We start from the raw sequence: 16,145 nt of genomic DNA, 5'->3' as shown, positions 1-16,145 counted from the left end.
ATAAACTTAACATTTCACCTCACTCTACTCACAAGTTTAACAGCGTGACTTTAAATAGAAGAATAAAAATGATGTGATGACATGCAGAAATGTATGCTGACAGACTTTGACACAGCAGAAAGGAAAGACGCGGCCTGATTAGTGATTCTGTTGTCATTACATTTAATAACACAATGTACTCACTTGAATATAATGAAAAGAAAGTATCCTGCTTTGCTTCAGCTTTAAATATATACTTTTCTCTGCCACAGTAAACAACATTTCTTATAGTATTAAACAACAATGAAGGATCTAGCATTTTTGTAGAGATGCTGTCATTGCTTTTTTTTTTTAATTCTCAGCAAAAATATTAGCAGCTAAAAAGTACAGAAATAAGAACGTACACATTTTGTCCAAAAGGTCATGACAAGAGGTGAGATGTGGCAATGAAGGTCTTGGAATGAATGTGTGACACCATGGTGTTAGGACACTACAGCACATCTGTAGTTATTGTAAAGTGAAGTGTATTCTTTGAATTACTATAATCAGAACAATGAGGTAACTTTAATTGGTTTTACTGTATATCAGTGGCTTTCAGCTCGTCCCTTCAGGGGTCACCACAGCAGAACGTGTGGATTTGGCATGAGCTTTTATGCCGAATGCCGTTCCTGCCGCATCCCTCCCATTTTTATATACAGGCTCAGGACCTTGGTGGCAGGGTGGGGCCACACTTGGTGGGGTGGGATTCGAAGCCAAAGCATTCTGCATCCCATCCCAATGCCGTAATTCTGAGCATGTAAAGGTACAAAATGTTTAAACAGTAAATGGTTGTGTCATTGGGGTATCACGGACAATCTTTGTGGTTTTCTTTCTGCCTCACTGGTGGAGGGCACAATATGGGCGTGTGTGTTTGTGTGTGTGTGCGGGCTCTGCATAGACAATAAATACAGCATAGTCTGATTAAGCAAATGTGTGAGTTTGTGAGTACGATCGATTTTTCACTAACTTTCTTGTCTCCTGTGAGCATGTTGTATGTCTGCATTTGTGTTTGTGGGTGTACAGTATCTGTACCATACCGTCCAAGCAAATGTTTATGTGAGCTGCAGCATCATGTAAACTGTGCTAAACCTAAAACTATTCATGATGACTTTGACTTCAGGGAGGGGAGGGGAGGAATTCTGCTAAACACAAACACACATTGGTTTCAAAATCAAACCTGGGTGTGTTTATGTTTGCATGTACAGTAAATACAGTATGTGTTAAGTTTTCTATGTTCTGTTCCAGAGAACATAGCACACTTTGGCTGAGATCACAAAGTAAATGAGACCTCCTCTGTGAGGTGATGATCCCATGTGGTGTTACCCTGCTTCTCCTCCTCATTCCCTTAACATGAGATAATACAGTTTAACTCCTTCAATCTTAAATCTATCTGTCCTTTACATGAAAAAGTAAAAAAATTTCATCAACACAGTTATTCCTCTCCAGATCCAAAAATTATATCATTAGGAAAAATTGACTTGCTCTAGTGCTTACTGTATGTGGAAGTATTACTTGTTTAGAATGAAACATAAATAAATACTACAATAGACTTATACAGTATGAAGACATAAAAAACAGACAGACAGGAGGAACAGTACAGGATAATTCTGCAAAGCATACTGGGTTTCCTAAATTTAGATTTGAAAAATCCAAAACCATGGTTTTTTTTGGCATCACTTCCTGATTTCCCTGAAATGTGGAGGCTCTACCACAAGCGCAGTCAATTCCCATGGTGAATGTCTAGATCTGTTTGTATGTTCAACAGTATAAACAAAGGACTAAAGTGAGCAGCCACCCTTTTGTTTCTCCCCAGGGGCCATTGGTCCCCTCTCGCTACTCTCTAATTGATATATAACAATACTAAGGACCTGCAGCAGTTCTTGTGACCTCTGACCCCTGACCCCTGATGGTCACAGCTGGGACACAGTTTGGTGTGATCTTGCCCCTAGGTTTCTCTGATCTGTGCTGTAGGTAGGTGAGTCAGCTAACAGTAAAATGTAAAACGGTAAAATGGAGTGCAGTAACTTGATCTGGTCGAGACATTAAAACTACGGCAACAGGCACGTCTCAGAGTCAAAGAGTCAGCGCGCCAGTTCATCCACTTCAAAGACACACAGGTCAATGAGACTTAATGGACCAGTAGGTGAACAAGTATTGGGTAACGATGCTTTAAGACTTAGACAAGATTTGTGTTAGAAAACAAGCATGAGAGTGGGCATCATGACTTCCAAGGCTTTACAATAATGTATTTATTTTTTATTTGCAGGCAGCATCCGAATATTCCTTTTTCATAATGTCAATTTTAACACATTATATTACATTATGATTGTGTTTCTACAGGATAACAAAGTGCATTAATATATTGTTTATACTGAGCATAATACAGAGCTGGGAAAGCATGGATCTGAAAAGCTGGATCGTCCACAACAAGTGCGGTGCCAGCTTATGGCTTAGGCTCCACAGGGGTCATGGGGGTCACAGACATGACAACTGCAGCATATCAGTCAGGGAACACTTCGCCAGCCGGTGTTACTAAAGGGAAACTTGAATACACACCACCTCATTCTCCCTCTTTTTTTGAAAAGCCCTGCTAATCCCTGTTTATGATTTGCTCAAGGACACGTCAGCAAATGATGCTGGAAACAACAGAGGAAACTGATCGTCTCTGCACTTAAACAAGGTTGGATAAGTAACACAATCATTTTTATGGTTCTTTGTGTTCATTGGCCAACTTGTAGCCAGTTGCATTTGTTAGTAAATCATTTTACTTCTATTCTTTGTTTTAATCTCTTACAAAAAAACCTATATGTGCATTATATTCGTATATTGTGTGGTGTTTGTTACACAATTTTGTTAGTAAGACATTTTTATTTATTATTTATGACTTGGCAACATTGAGGTAAATTACAAGTGTTCCAGGTCGATTCAATTTACAACTAGGATGCATTTCTTTTACTAATGAGTGTATCTATTATAAGTTGGAATATATTGTTGTGTATTTTCATTCAACAGGTTTTCTGAGCTATATCTACAGTAACCTTACCAAGAAATCTATAACTTTATAAAACTATAGTTTATACATTGTTTTCTTCTACCTCCTCACTGGCCCCTTGCCTTGCCCCTGCTAATCCTCGTTTATGGATAGGCTTTTCTCTATACTCTCTCGATTTCTGGGGGGCAGAGGGAGAAGTTTATGCTGGTCAGGCTGATTTTACAGATGGGGTAGTAGAATAGCACACAGGAGCTTGAAGAGCCCTTGGGCAACTAAAGACGTTGAAACAACACTCTGTACTCAGAGAGCAAAGGAGAAAGAATGAAAGCTGAGTGCGTGAAGTGCTGGACCTAGTCCAAAATATAAAAAGTGATGCCATAACACCCCCCCCAACACCTCCTTTTCAAGACCTGAGTGCTGGAATGTGTGTGTCTGCTAAATATTTCTCATTATTCCTGACAATATAGTCCACACATTGTAACCTACAGCTTTTTTTGTGTGAAGTTTCTTTAATATGACACAAAGTTTTTAGAGGATCAAAGACAATCCTGAGGAGAGTAGGCTAAGTCTAAATTTGTAAAAACTATTATTATTATTATTATTATTATTATTATTATTATTATTATTATTATTATAGAATTTTTTTAAACAACTACTCCTATATATGAAATAACAGGAATAGAAGTTAATTCAATATAAGCAAAAATAGATTTCACCTACATTTTGTAGGACTATATCCACACACTGTAGGACTATATCCACACTTAAATTTACTATATTAAAATGTTACATTGTAAATCAAAAATAATCTTACTGTGTGTAAGCAAAAATAATCAATGCACCACAGTCCTCATAAAAGCAGCAATGCAGTTGTTTCCTCTGTCAATTCCTATGAAAAATTAGAGTTCACTTTGTATGTGCCCATTAACTCTGTTTTGTATGCAGAGCCAGCATCTGGGTTTTTGGTTTGTTACTGAAGAATGCTTTCAAAGCACGCAAGAATGTAATCTTTAACACTCTTTAGTCTTGCAAAGGGCTCAGCCCCCTGGACACTGCTCAGCAATCAGTCTGCCTCCCAGACAGATAACAGTATATCTGGATCACACACAGACATCAACACACACACACACACACACACACACACACAGACACACACACACACACACACACACACACTTGTCAGTCCAGTGAGGAATGAAAATTCTGCACAGGGTAAGCTCTTAAAATGTTCTGATTGGAACAGTTGTGTCTCGATAGGGCAAGAGCCGCAGCTTTTTCATCGATGTGAATGACTGTTTTTGCGTGTGTGTGTGGGCTCAGTGCCACTGCCACAATATGAGAAATCATTTGTGAGCAGGAGTGTCCCAGGGCAGGCTGCTTATCGGACCGCAGTCAGTGGATGACGTGAGTAATTACAGATTATTCACCTTGAGGACTTGATCATCAGCAATATCTCTCTCCGTGTCGCTCCCTCATCCTTTCCCGTCCTTTTTTTCCTCCTCTTCTCCCTATTTGTTCGTCTCTGCATCCCTTCTGCCTCTCTCCTATCCGCTTCCTTCCTCTCTGGAGTTGTTCACATTTAAGAATGACATTGGCTCTCGAGCCTGCAGCATTTTTATGAACTGTATAATCACACACTTCTCGTCTGAACTTATTCAGAACAAATAACTTGAAATAAAGCAGAGCTCGCTGCATAGACTGAATAACCTCCAGCACACATTCCAGTGCTGTTCAGTGCTGGATCAAGTCCCTGATATCGGTATGCATTTTCCTACTTGCTCACACATGAACAACTTCTATCAACGCAACATTAATCTCTCCCGTGAAATGCAATTGTCCTGTAGCCTCAATTGTCTCTGGACTAAACACATTTTAAAGAGCTTGCAGTTTTTCCTTTGGATCATTTGTACAATGTGGCTCAACCCCATGAAAAAATTGTGAGCATTTTGACAGTGCCAGTGCTGTATATGGCCGAGGGAAACAAGGTTTGGCAGCTCCACGGAACAAATGACTGGATTACCTTAAGCCACTGCCAAGGAGTAATTCTAACACTTAATAAAGAAAAAACAGGGGTGTGTTTGTGTTTCTGTATATGTGCGTGTGTGTGCACGCGTGTGTGTGTGTGTGTGTGTGTGTCAGTGGGCAAGCCCTGAGGCACAGTAGTCTAACTAGTTAGTCAAATAAACACTGAGTGAGAGCCCACTAGAGGGATTTTGGTAGCACAGAAAGGCTGATAGATGAGGCTACACAGATTGTGTGGGGCAAAAATGCTGCAGCGCTGCTGGTTAGTTTCAATGAAAGCTGTATTATTCTTGTGGTAGGAAAAGAGTTTTTGCACACAAAAAAACACAAAATTATGAGACAGTTTAAACATATTTTTGCCATAACAGTTTGTGGATTGAATAGAACTAACATAAGATCAAATGTTCCATTATAATTACTCATTTTGAAGAGCTTATGAACTTGTAAAATGTTTGTTGCATGACCAGTATTAAAGTATGTATTAATTGTATTAAATAATGTGTGACAGACAGAATAAGATGGTGCTTGTTATTAAGAAAAAATGGATTAACAAGTGAAATCTCAACAAAGGAATTACAACATGTACGTGCAACAAAAGTAAAATGCTATATCTGTTGTTGAAGTGATATTTACTGAAAAAGGGGCTAAGCTTATCAACATCCTCATGTGGATGCTTTTGTGTCTACAACCTAAAATCCTTTAATGCCTTAATCTTTCTTTAAACACACACATGCACATACTCACATACTGAAAATACACACCCACACATTCATGCAGTACATTTTCTTTAAACATCTTGACCATATGGCAAGCTCTGGATGCTTAACCTGTAACCAGAGAAATGGAGAACGGACCAAAAAAAAAAAAAAAAAAGGCCTAAAGAAAAGTGGGTTAATCTGCACTTGGCTCATGGGTCAACATGACAGTGAGAACCACAGGGGTCTGAAGATCCTGATTTTATGTGGAGTAGGCTGAGCCCCACATCCAGTTCGTTTTGATTGATCTGTCTTCTAAATATAAGCATATTTAAACATGATGCTGGATAATATAGATCTAGATGATACTCACCCCATGTGATGGGTAGGAAATCCATCCTAGTTCCCCCTGACTTGCTCTAGAGTCTAACAGGTTGACTGTGGCAAGGAAGAGAAAGAGAGAGAGAAAACAAAGAGAACATATAAGTGTCTAGTACTTGTTAGCCCCAATTAGCCCTTATCTAATCCCTCAGGAGGCATCACCAACCTCATGCACTGAGTGTGGCTCTATTTACTCAGCTGCCACACACACACACACACACACACACACAAACACTGGCACACACGCACACACACACAATACCTTGTAAAAGTGGGAGGTGGCTGTCATCAAAGCAGAAGTTAACTGAGTAAACTGGACACATTACAGATCTTTTAAAAAGACATTGATCTAACTTGATAACATTTCAAAAACCACAACAAGAGCGATTTGGTAAAAACTCATGCTTTTGGAACAGCCGACCCTCATTCCTCCCAGTCACACATATAACCATGGCGAGTGAACTGCAAACCATCAAATCAAACTTACACTTTCAGAAGTGGTCAGAACTTGAGTGGGCCAAAGTGAAAACAGAATCTTACCATTTGTAATCACTGTAAATGCAATTTTATTTGCCTCCTGCCAAGAATGTATTTTTTTTTTAAACATAAACCGAGCAGGAGACAAGAAAATCGATGTTGAACAGAAAGAATTTGACAGCGAACAAATAAGTCAAGGAACCCCATTAATGCGCTAATGCAAGTTAGGGCTTTGAGTTAGCAAAATGGATTTCATATGGTGAACTTTATGGCAGCCATGTCAGTACTGAAGGTGAAACGCAGCATAATTTTAGTGTCATGACTTTCTGGTAATTGCACTTTCACTGCCCGGCTCCTCAGGCAAAATGTTTAAATCTGAAGTGCAAAGTGCCGGTGATGTTTGTTCACGTGCAAACAGATTGAGTAAATCAACATACAGTACCTTCCTCATCTTCAGAAAAATAATCAGTTACATTTTCTATTCTTAGAATAAACACATGGCTCCGGTGTCAGTCATTGTCATAAAGTCCAACTGTCAGTATGAACCGTGCCATATGGAGTGAAGAATGTGGAGGCAGCCTTATGGTGTGGATTCCCCACTTTAGAAGCTGCCACAGAAGTTTGTCACTAGAGTGTGATTAAGAACACAAGCATGAGACAACAAGCTACTACAACTTGGGAGTACTTTCACTTCTAAGAAACTGCTTATGTAGAAACAAACTACTGAAAATGAGCTGAAAGTATTTATCACTCAAATACTTTTACCTCGTTTTGCTTAACAATAGGATTATGTTTCTCAAACAGGTAACTGGCAAACACTATAAGGTACCCTAACATGATACATGGAATCGATCCACTCCGCTACACCCACCCTCCCTCTCCCTCCTCCAGTATGCTCTTCTACCATCTGCTATGCTGAGCAACACAGCGCTTCAGGTATTACTTGTCATCAAATTACAAATAATTACGTTACAGCAAAATGTACGAATCAAGCAGATCGTCATAAAAATCATACAAAATCCTCTTGTTGGTTAGAAGGACAATAATACATACAACTTTTCAAAATCAATACAATTTACTGCTGCCACTGCTGTTCTGTGAGTTTCACTTCAGCTTAGGAATTGGCAGAAATGTTTTGGAACCTATTTCTACAAATGAAGAAGAAGTTGCATACTGGAGCTTTAAGTATACTGGAGCTTGTGATGTTTTGTAACTACACAAATATATACATTTTTGTGTTTCCAATAACCTACAAAAGAATGTAGAGAACAAATAATAAGCAAACAGAATGAATAAGAGCAATAAAGTTTCACTCCTTTGATGGATGCTCCCTTTAAGTCAGAATCTCTAACTGACTCATTGTGTTTCCCCTGATCCTGCTGAGACCAAATTAGTCCACAGTTCATGTAGACGCACACATACACACACTCAAATACAAACAAGTGCACACTACACCCAAGACAGCACATTCAGTACATACTCAGCAAAGTGAAGCAGCAGTGTAGACAGACCCTGCAGCTGTAGCTCTACCCACTGTGAAACACAACAATCTCCCTGTGTTCTCCCATTCAAAGCTTCAATAAATAAGAGTGTACATGTGTCTCAAGACAGTCGAAACGAGTACCTGTGGGTCATGAAGGACCACTGTGGCACTGGGAAAACTGTTTTAAGGAAGACAATGCACCACTATACAAGTCACATACATTAAATTTGCAGAGAGAAGAGATTTTGATGCTCCATGAACTAATTTTTGTTTCACACTAGAATAAAAGTTGGGATGAGAATCATAATTTTCTCCAGGCAAGTTTGATATCTATCATTTAGTGTGACAACACAAAAAGAGCCTGAAAGGAAAGTGGAGAATAGATGACACACACAGAGTGGGACATTACCAAATTCCTGGCTCACCTGAGCTGTAGCCATTGCTAAGCCGCTCAGCCCGTTGAGTGGCAGGAGACACATTCCTATTAGAGTCTAATGAAGATATCTGTTCGTGTCAGATAATAGCAGCTCAGCGTCCAGGGCCATTGCTTCCAATTTACATTTCTCAACGAGCCGAGCCCACCACTCAAATTGAGCCGAGCGGGGGAATTTGAGAGCAGAAAATTAGATGGCTCTCATATCGCAGAAGGAAAAAAGCCCCCTCCAGCTGCACTTGGCTGGGTAAATCAGCACCCCAACATGCATACGTACACACTCATAAAAACATACACAATCACAGGTTTGCAGTTACTTGTTTATATGTACCAAGATGCCCCAAAACAATGCATGCACATCAACTTGCACACACATGCATAAGCTCTTTTAGAAGCTCACAAAAACATACGTTTTCCTACACATGCGCTCTGAAGTGAGCATAAAATAAGAGCCCAGACAAACATTTGCTGACGCTCTTTCTTACTCTTGCGCTCTCACACATGCATACACAGTCCGTTAGGAAGCTAGTGCCAGCCAAGCATATAGCCCCTGCCCCATCAGGGAGTGTCTCTAAAGGGGAACTAAGAGTATTAATAGCAAACTGAGCCGGCCTGTCTAGGAGGGAGCAAATCATCACAGAGGTAGAAACAGGTGAATCAATATATAACACATGCCCACCAAACACCCACACACAAACTGACCCCAACTCAACGGAAGTAGACGAAACAACACCACAGGCAACAAGGATATCTTCCAAGTTTCTATGATAAACTGATGGGAATACGTACTGTAGATTTGGGGGGGGATACTATTTAGATAGTAAAACATTACTGTACAGTTACTTAGTATTGCTTAAAATAGCAAATGTAATATTAAAATAAAACATTGCAACAAAGATCAGTATTTTAATGTCTCTGGTCTCATAATTCAACAGCTAAGTAAACCTTTATAACAGTCCAGCACAAACTTTAGATCAGTAGTCCCATAAATTCTGCTTACTGCCTGCCACCAACTAACTCCCTTTACTCCCAGTTAAAACATGATGAAAGAAACTGGTTCCCAGCAGATGTGTATGGAAAAGTAATCCTCAGATACAGTCACAATCACAGATGGGGGTGTGCAATCAACACATGGTCTGATCAAAGTCTCCCATTTGAACAAAGTCACTCTATTCAGAGTAGAATGGACACATGTTCATAATATCTCCCAAATAATGGGGAGGAAAGCGGAGAAGGATTTGTCTTTGCAGCTTGGCTCAGTGCATGTGGAGGTTGGCAGGCCGCAGTGCGGGCAAAGCAAGGCGACTTGTGTCTGTGTTAAAGGGTGAAGTGTTCACCTCCCATTATGAATTATTCAAGTGCAGAGTCGCTCTGTCTGATGTTGCTGCTGCTTGCCCAGCCCCTCTGCCCCCATTCCTCATTTCTGTTTTTCTTTCTTTCTCTTTCTTCTATCATTAGGTTTTATATTTATGCCTTGTTGATAAGGCATAAATTCAGACATAAAGGTGCACAGCACCCCTGCACAGACACTGTTTGACTGAACTGTGAATCTGTGACTGTGAAGCAGTATTGAGGGTTCCACTGTGATCGTCAGCTCATTGTTTGGTTAAGACATACATCAAAATATAAGCTTGGAGTTTATGCAGAGAAATTGGGTTATTTTTATAATAGGGTCATGTGTAAGCACATTTCCAGCACCTCTGAAACAAACCATCGCTCACAAACGTCTATCAGTCCCAGCGGGACTACTGCGCCGGGCTCTCCGGACCAAGCCTACCTACAGCGGCTAAAAATACCCGAGGCCTCCCGACGCCCTGCAGCGGGACAACGTGTCACCCCGCAAAGGGCCACGCTGAGCCACAGCAAGGGCAACTAACGACTTTTTAAAAATGTATCATTTCGATAATATGTGGTAAAACACTTATATCTCATATCTCAAATCTGTGCCTCTCAGTGAAGTTCTCCAAGATGTTCACTGTTTTTCCCTCAACTTCTCCTTAAGTTTTTAAACAAGATCATTACGACCTAATAAAAGCAGTGAACGCTAAAAAAATAAAAAATAAAATAAAAAGTTGGGCCGTGGGTTAAAATAATTTTATGTCCTAATAGTCAAGTCGACATCATCCGATAAAAGTTTTTATCATGAAAATAGGAGACTTATTGTGTAAAAAATTTATGTATTTATAAAAACATAAATCTACGAGAGGTCATGTGGAGCCTTTTCATTAGCTTTGTATTTTGCACAGAACACCACGCTTTTCAAGTTCACTTTTCAGCAGCATCCTTTTTTTCCTTCTTTCACAATCTTCTTTCACACCCTACTGCGCGCTCACCGGCCAGATTTGATTAGCAGCAGATCGATTTTGCTTTTTTTATTCACTTGTATCCAGACTGACACACTGCAAAAAGCATAAGATAAAATTAAAAACAGGGACAGGTTGTTCTGATTTGTAATATTTTATATGCGTCTAATTGGGAAAATTGATATAATGACAGACAAAGACACAAAGGCTGCTACCTGCTTTTGTTTATTCTGATTATAAACCCGCGCGTTGCGTTTACATCCACAAATTCAGTGTCCCCCCCTCCCCTTCCCCTTCATATTTGCGGCGTATAAGTCTGTATGAATGTATCCAGCCTACAGTAGACGGAGCGTCTGGCAGTTGTATGTGTCAGAAAGTTTAACTTTGTTATCCGATTTGTTCTCCATGTTGTCACTTCCTGCTGTTCCGACTAACTTGCGAACAGGTGAGAGGATTTAACTCTTTTTGCCTCTTACTGTGTTTTCTCTCTCTCTCTCTCACCCACACACACCCTCAGCGAGTCTCTCTCGGACACACTCTCAAACACAGCTGTACACCAGTGTGCTTCTGTATATTTTGACAGGGTGAAGTGGATTTCATGTGGTTTTGTTTCTTTTTAAAATGGTCAACGCGCTGATATTAATAAGCATTACATTTCAATAAACTGCCTTAATCGGGACTGTTAAAGATGGATAAAGTTTCTCAGTGGAAACGTCAACTTTGCAGTAGGCCTACTTGACCTTAGCTCAGCCACTTACTTTTCACTTTTCTTTCACATTCCCTTGCATAATTCAAACCTATTGATCTCATGTGCAGCAGCAGGATCATCACCCGTGTGGCACATTCAGCTACGTGGCGCATAAACTCCAAAAAACAACAAACGCGACGCATTTGAGTCAGCACCGTTGCTCCAAATTCAACCGGCCTTTTCGCTCAGGAGATTAAATCTGGTTTTGGTTTTCAACTTTCAGTATAACTTTTATTTTTTGACAAAATAACGATGAGGTTTTGAAGGAAACATGTTCCGAAAAGAAAAGAAAACTGTGCGTTTTCTGGTTCGTTATTGGTCATTTCAATTACCAGAGTCACCATCACGGTGGATGAAAAATAAACTAAACGGAAACCACTCGATCGATGGTTTATTTGGGTTATGGGTTAGTTTATGTTCTGGGCAGCTTCCCCTTTAGGGGGTTTCTAGATTAGGGCTCCTATTTTGACACGGCCTAGAACAAAACTTTCCAAACATCCCCCAGCATCATGAAGGCTTAATTTAGCCTACTTACTTTCTTTTACAGTTCTCTACATGGGCTGCAGAAGGATCAGAAGATGACTTGGTGCCTCGGGTACTTCACTTGTCTGTCTCTCAACATTTAATTATCGCAGAACAGATTACGCCTCCTAAAGGCTTGTTCACATTCGCTTAGTTACTTTAATGACACTATCATTCAAACCTGTGTTGATAGCTTCCTTAGTAATCTCACGTGATGCATCATTTTATATTTATATTTTGCATTTATTCACAGGGAGAAGCACAGTGCTTGCTTTAGGCACTGTGACCCAAAACCTTCACCCAAATGTCCCCCACCTCTCCCACCCCTGCGCTGACCTTTTGAGTCACGGCACCTTCAGCTTCGGGTGTGCCTTTTCCTTTTTCTTTTGACCCCGCTACAAATCACCCTGAGCTTTACTTGTATTAATATAGGGCATAAAATGCGCCCGTGTCGTAAGAAAGTTTGAGGTTATATAGAGATTTATTCTTTCTCTTGTTCTCAGCGAAGTTTCACTTGTCGGGAGAAGTGACTCTGCCGAGAGTGACCTGATCTTTTTTCTGCCAGGTTTTAAAAATAAAAGACGTGCTGAAACACACTGGAAATAAGTGGGAACGGCCATTTGCATCGTCGTCATTTTTCACTCATTTAACGAAACGTGGTATTTAAATAGGCCTATATTACTACTGCGAAATACGACCATTAAATGACATTATGCCCTCAGTCCAATGAAGGTACAAATCACCTGCTTTGGTTTAATCCGGATCTAAAACATAAAACAACAACAACGTTTTTGTGCTCATTTTGTGTTTATTGCCTCCTAATCGGTGCGACTGGGAGCACAACTGGGGCGTCTACCCCAAAAGGAACCAACAGATCAACATGAACCTCTCATGGACACAAACCGGAGTCCCTCTCACCCACTCATCCCGTGATTACTCCGCGATTTGAGCTTTGTTCACTTCAAAGCCATTTGAACAATAATTCACCCCGAGTTGACGAGATTGACTGAAAAGCGACTACACTGGCTGCGTGTTGTGCGTTTATTCTCAAGTTTGATGTGTAGTTGTCGTCTGTTGGGGGTCGGATGCTGACTCCTGTTGTCCCCAGTGTCGCCTCCCTGCACTTTAAATTCTCTTCTCATTGTTGTCAATAATTTGGATAATAGCAAGTCCGCGACAAGCCCACAATACTCGCCACGATATGTGCCGTAGCGCAAGCACACACACACACACACACGTATAACCACACACACACATGTCCGTAAGGATGATAGTTCCCTTACCTTCATTCGGGGGATAGATGATGGGAAACACAGGAATAACGCAGGACAATAAAAGAGGTAAAATGAAAAGGAGTGATCGCGGATTGCAATCCATGGCGGCGGATCAGAGGTACATAACTCCATGAAGCCACTGACTGATCTGAGAGCCTCTTCTCTCCACTCAGCTTTCTCCCTCTCTCTTGCTCCGTCTCCCTCCGGTTGGAGCAGTTTTCCGCTGGGTCCTACAGAGTCTGATAGACAGCAAAACACACTTCAGTTCACCACAGGTCAGTTTGAATCCACTGCCACCGCGTTTTCTTTGCATGAATGACAGACTCAGATATTTTTTACAGTATGTCCCATGTTCCTGTAACCTACAATTTTACTCCAATCACACGCTGTGTCTTCCGCTTTATTTTTTTTAGGTAGTTAAATAAACAAACGTTATGTGATTTCATTATTAACAGGAAATGTGAGATGGGAACATATAGGAGTAATAGCCTTCATTTGAGCCTGTAAAGAAACTGAACCCTTCAGACCTTTTTTGTTTTACAGAAAGTAAGTGTAAATCAAAAACACTAAAAAAAAAAATCACCTTTTAAATAGAAATAACACTGTAAAGGCAAAAGTACCTGATTTTTTAAAATAAAACTGCTGAGACTGGGCTGATTTTTGAGGTTATTCAAATGACATTAGCAATGACATTTTCCCACAAGTGAGAAGAATAGATTATAAATACTATGTGTTTTTTAAGTTTGGCTGTTTCACCTCAAGACTTATTAAAAACTATAGAAAAGGGTCAGATGTAATCATATCTCTATCTGCATGCTTAAATTGTTCATTTGTAAACCACTCTACACATCATTTACATCCAGAAACAGTCAGACATTAAAATAATAAACAAACATCTTGTTTACCCTTTTTTCCAAGTAATAATGACTGAAGGTCAATGTTTTGTGCACCACTGTGTGACTGGATATATGATGTGCTTCCATCTGCGTTTGCTGTGTGCATTTTTATGGGGTTGCCATTAGGGGCCCTGAACACCACAATACTTGGTCTGCACTGAAAGGAAGGCTGAGGTGCAGTGTAACGTGAAAGCCCTCACCAACACGCCAGCTGCTGTGGTGGGGGGTCAGGATCTGAAGGCTGGGAAGGGATCTGATGTGTGAGAAAAGTTAAAAGATACTGCGCGTACACACACACACATACACAGACCACGCACACACACACACACACACACACACAGAGCACAGTGAGGCCACTCAGAGGGATCTTTAAAATAATCAAATCAAATTACTTTTTTCTATAAATGTAATTTAATATGTCCCTTTTAGAAAAGATTACATATATATGGCAATGGTTGAGTTTTTATTCCACATCTTTTAAGTCTGAGGGTGATATCAATAGTTAAACTGGCAGTTTAACTAATGTTCATGTCACTTTGTCTCTTAAGCTTCCTTTTAGCAGAATAGGAAGCATTGCTATAGTATTGAAAGTGTACAATTGTTGTCACATTTCATTTAGTTTTTTAAACAATGCATTTATTGTAGATATATTTGAGCAAATGACTTGACAGCAGTCTACTCTGAATGATTTATGAGTTTCAGGTTGTCGGTGGATACAGAGAAGAATGATGCCTGGAGGTCTCCGGCCACATTATTAAGTGGCTGTGGTATGTGGAGTTACAGCAGGTTTTAGATATGCCAGCCTTTGTCATACATCATCTTCTCCAACCCACTAATTCACTTATTAGACACTGAAATAGATTGATACCAGAGGCCACACAGCTACAGTAACAATCAATTCAAAGACCTGTGGTTGTTGACTCTTCGTTTAGTATTTAGTTTCAATGGCGAAATTTCTGAGCAACGATTGGAATAATTTCTATAACTGTATTACAATAACAATGGATAATTGACAAAATTATGGGTATAGTGGAAGTTGGAAATGAAAGCATTTAGAAAGTATGTGTGTAATAATATTACACTTAGCATGTACTTTTACTGTACCACAAGAAAACAAAGTGCCGTATTGAAAGGAAAATTAAAATGAATGCTGATGTAAAAATGAATGTCAACTTAAAATGTTAAACTTAAAATCAACAAATAAAAAAATAATTACAAACATTTTTGATAATTAGTGAATGTTATGATTAAAATAAAGCATGTAAAAATATTTCATGCTGACAATCAAACATAATAAGTAGTACCTGCTTTCATTTGGTTGTCTAAAAGGCACTGTAACTGTGTTTTTAGTCAACGAACCTGCAAGTTAGTTCAGACTAATAGCTGAGAATCTGTTTCTGATTGTGGTGAATTGGAAAAACGCAATGGGTCCCTCCCATCTATCCACTCCAACATTTTTTCCCTCTTCTCAATGAGCGCTTGTCCATTCTTGATCCCCTGCCATTGGGACAATCTAGAATGCGATGGAGGAAAATATTGATTCAAAGCCACAATTGTAAGTCATGATGTGTCCTGACATGGCAGTATAGTGCTGCAAACTCACAGAGCAGATGCAGTTTAGGAGCAGCTTTGGTCTGGCCTCCTTACACAGTAACTTACCAACAAACAGATAAGCTGACTGTGTTTACTGCTTGCTGTCAGTACCCTCTTCCTCCCTGTGGTTCTCAGGCAGCACATTCCTCCATACTCACAGCACACAGAAGAAGAAGCAGCCAGCAGGCTGCTGGCATGTAACATTATCCCCCCACAGCAAACACAGTACCAGGGCAGCTTTCTAACTATTGCCAGCACCACCACTCTTCATCAGTTCCCTTGTACTTTTTATTTTCTTACAGCACTAC

At 40.0% G+C, this 16,145-nt stretch overlaps 1 protein-coding gene across 4 annotated transcripts in view; it reads right to left on the bottom strand.

The window, feature by feature from the left end:
• Positions 1-13,554, bottom strand: part of epha3 (eph receptor A3) — a 91,185-nt gene extending 77,631 nt beyond the window's left edge. For 3 of the 4 annotated variants that reach the window (XM_067516009.1, XM_067516010.1, XM_067516008.1), the window contains exons 1-2: positions 13,358-13,553; positions 6,101-6,165 (exon numbers count right to left, since the gene is read on the bottom strand). In XM_067516009.1, coding sequence (XP_067372110.1) covers positions 6,101-6,165; positions 13,358-13,451 — 159 coding nt within the window. In that variant the 5' untranslated portion in view covers positions 13,452-13,553. Of the gene's footprint in view, positions 1-6,100; positions 6,166-13,357 lie in introns of all 4 variants that reach the window. The other variant, XM_067516011.1, reaches the window with a different exon arrangement.
• Between the last annotated feature and the right edge of the window lie 2,591 nt (positions 13,555-16,145).

The sequence above is a fragment of the Channa argus genome, chromosome 9 (genome assembly GCF_033026475.1).
Source record: "Channa argus isolate prfri chromosome 9, Channa argus male v1.0, whole genome shotgun sequence".
Classification (NCBI taxonomy): Eukaryota; Metazoa; Chordata; class Actinopteri; order Anabantiformes; family Channidae; genus Channa; species Channa argus.
The sequence above is the reverse complement of the archived record's forward strand: the minus strand, read 5'-3'. Positions and strand labels throughout refer to the sequence as shown.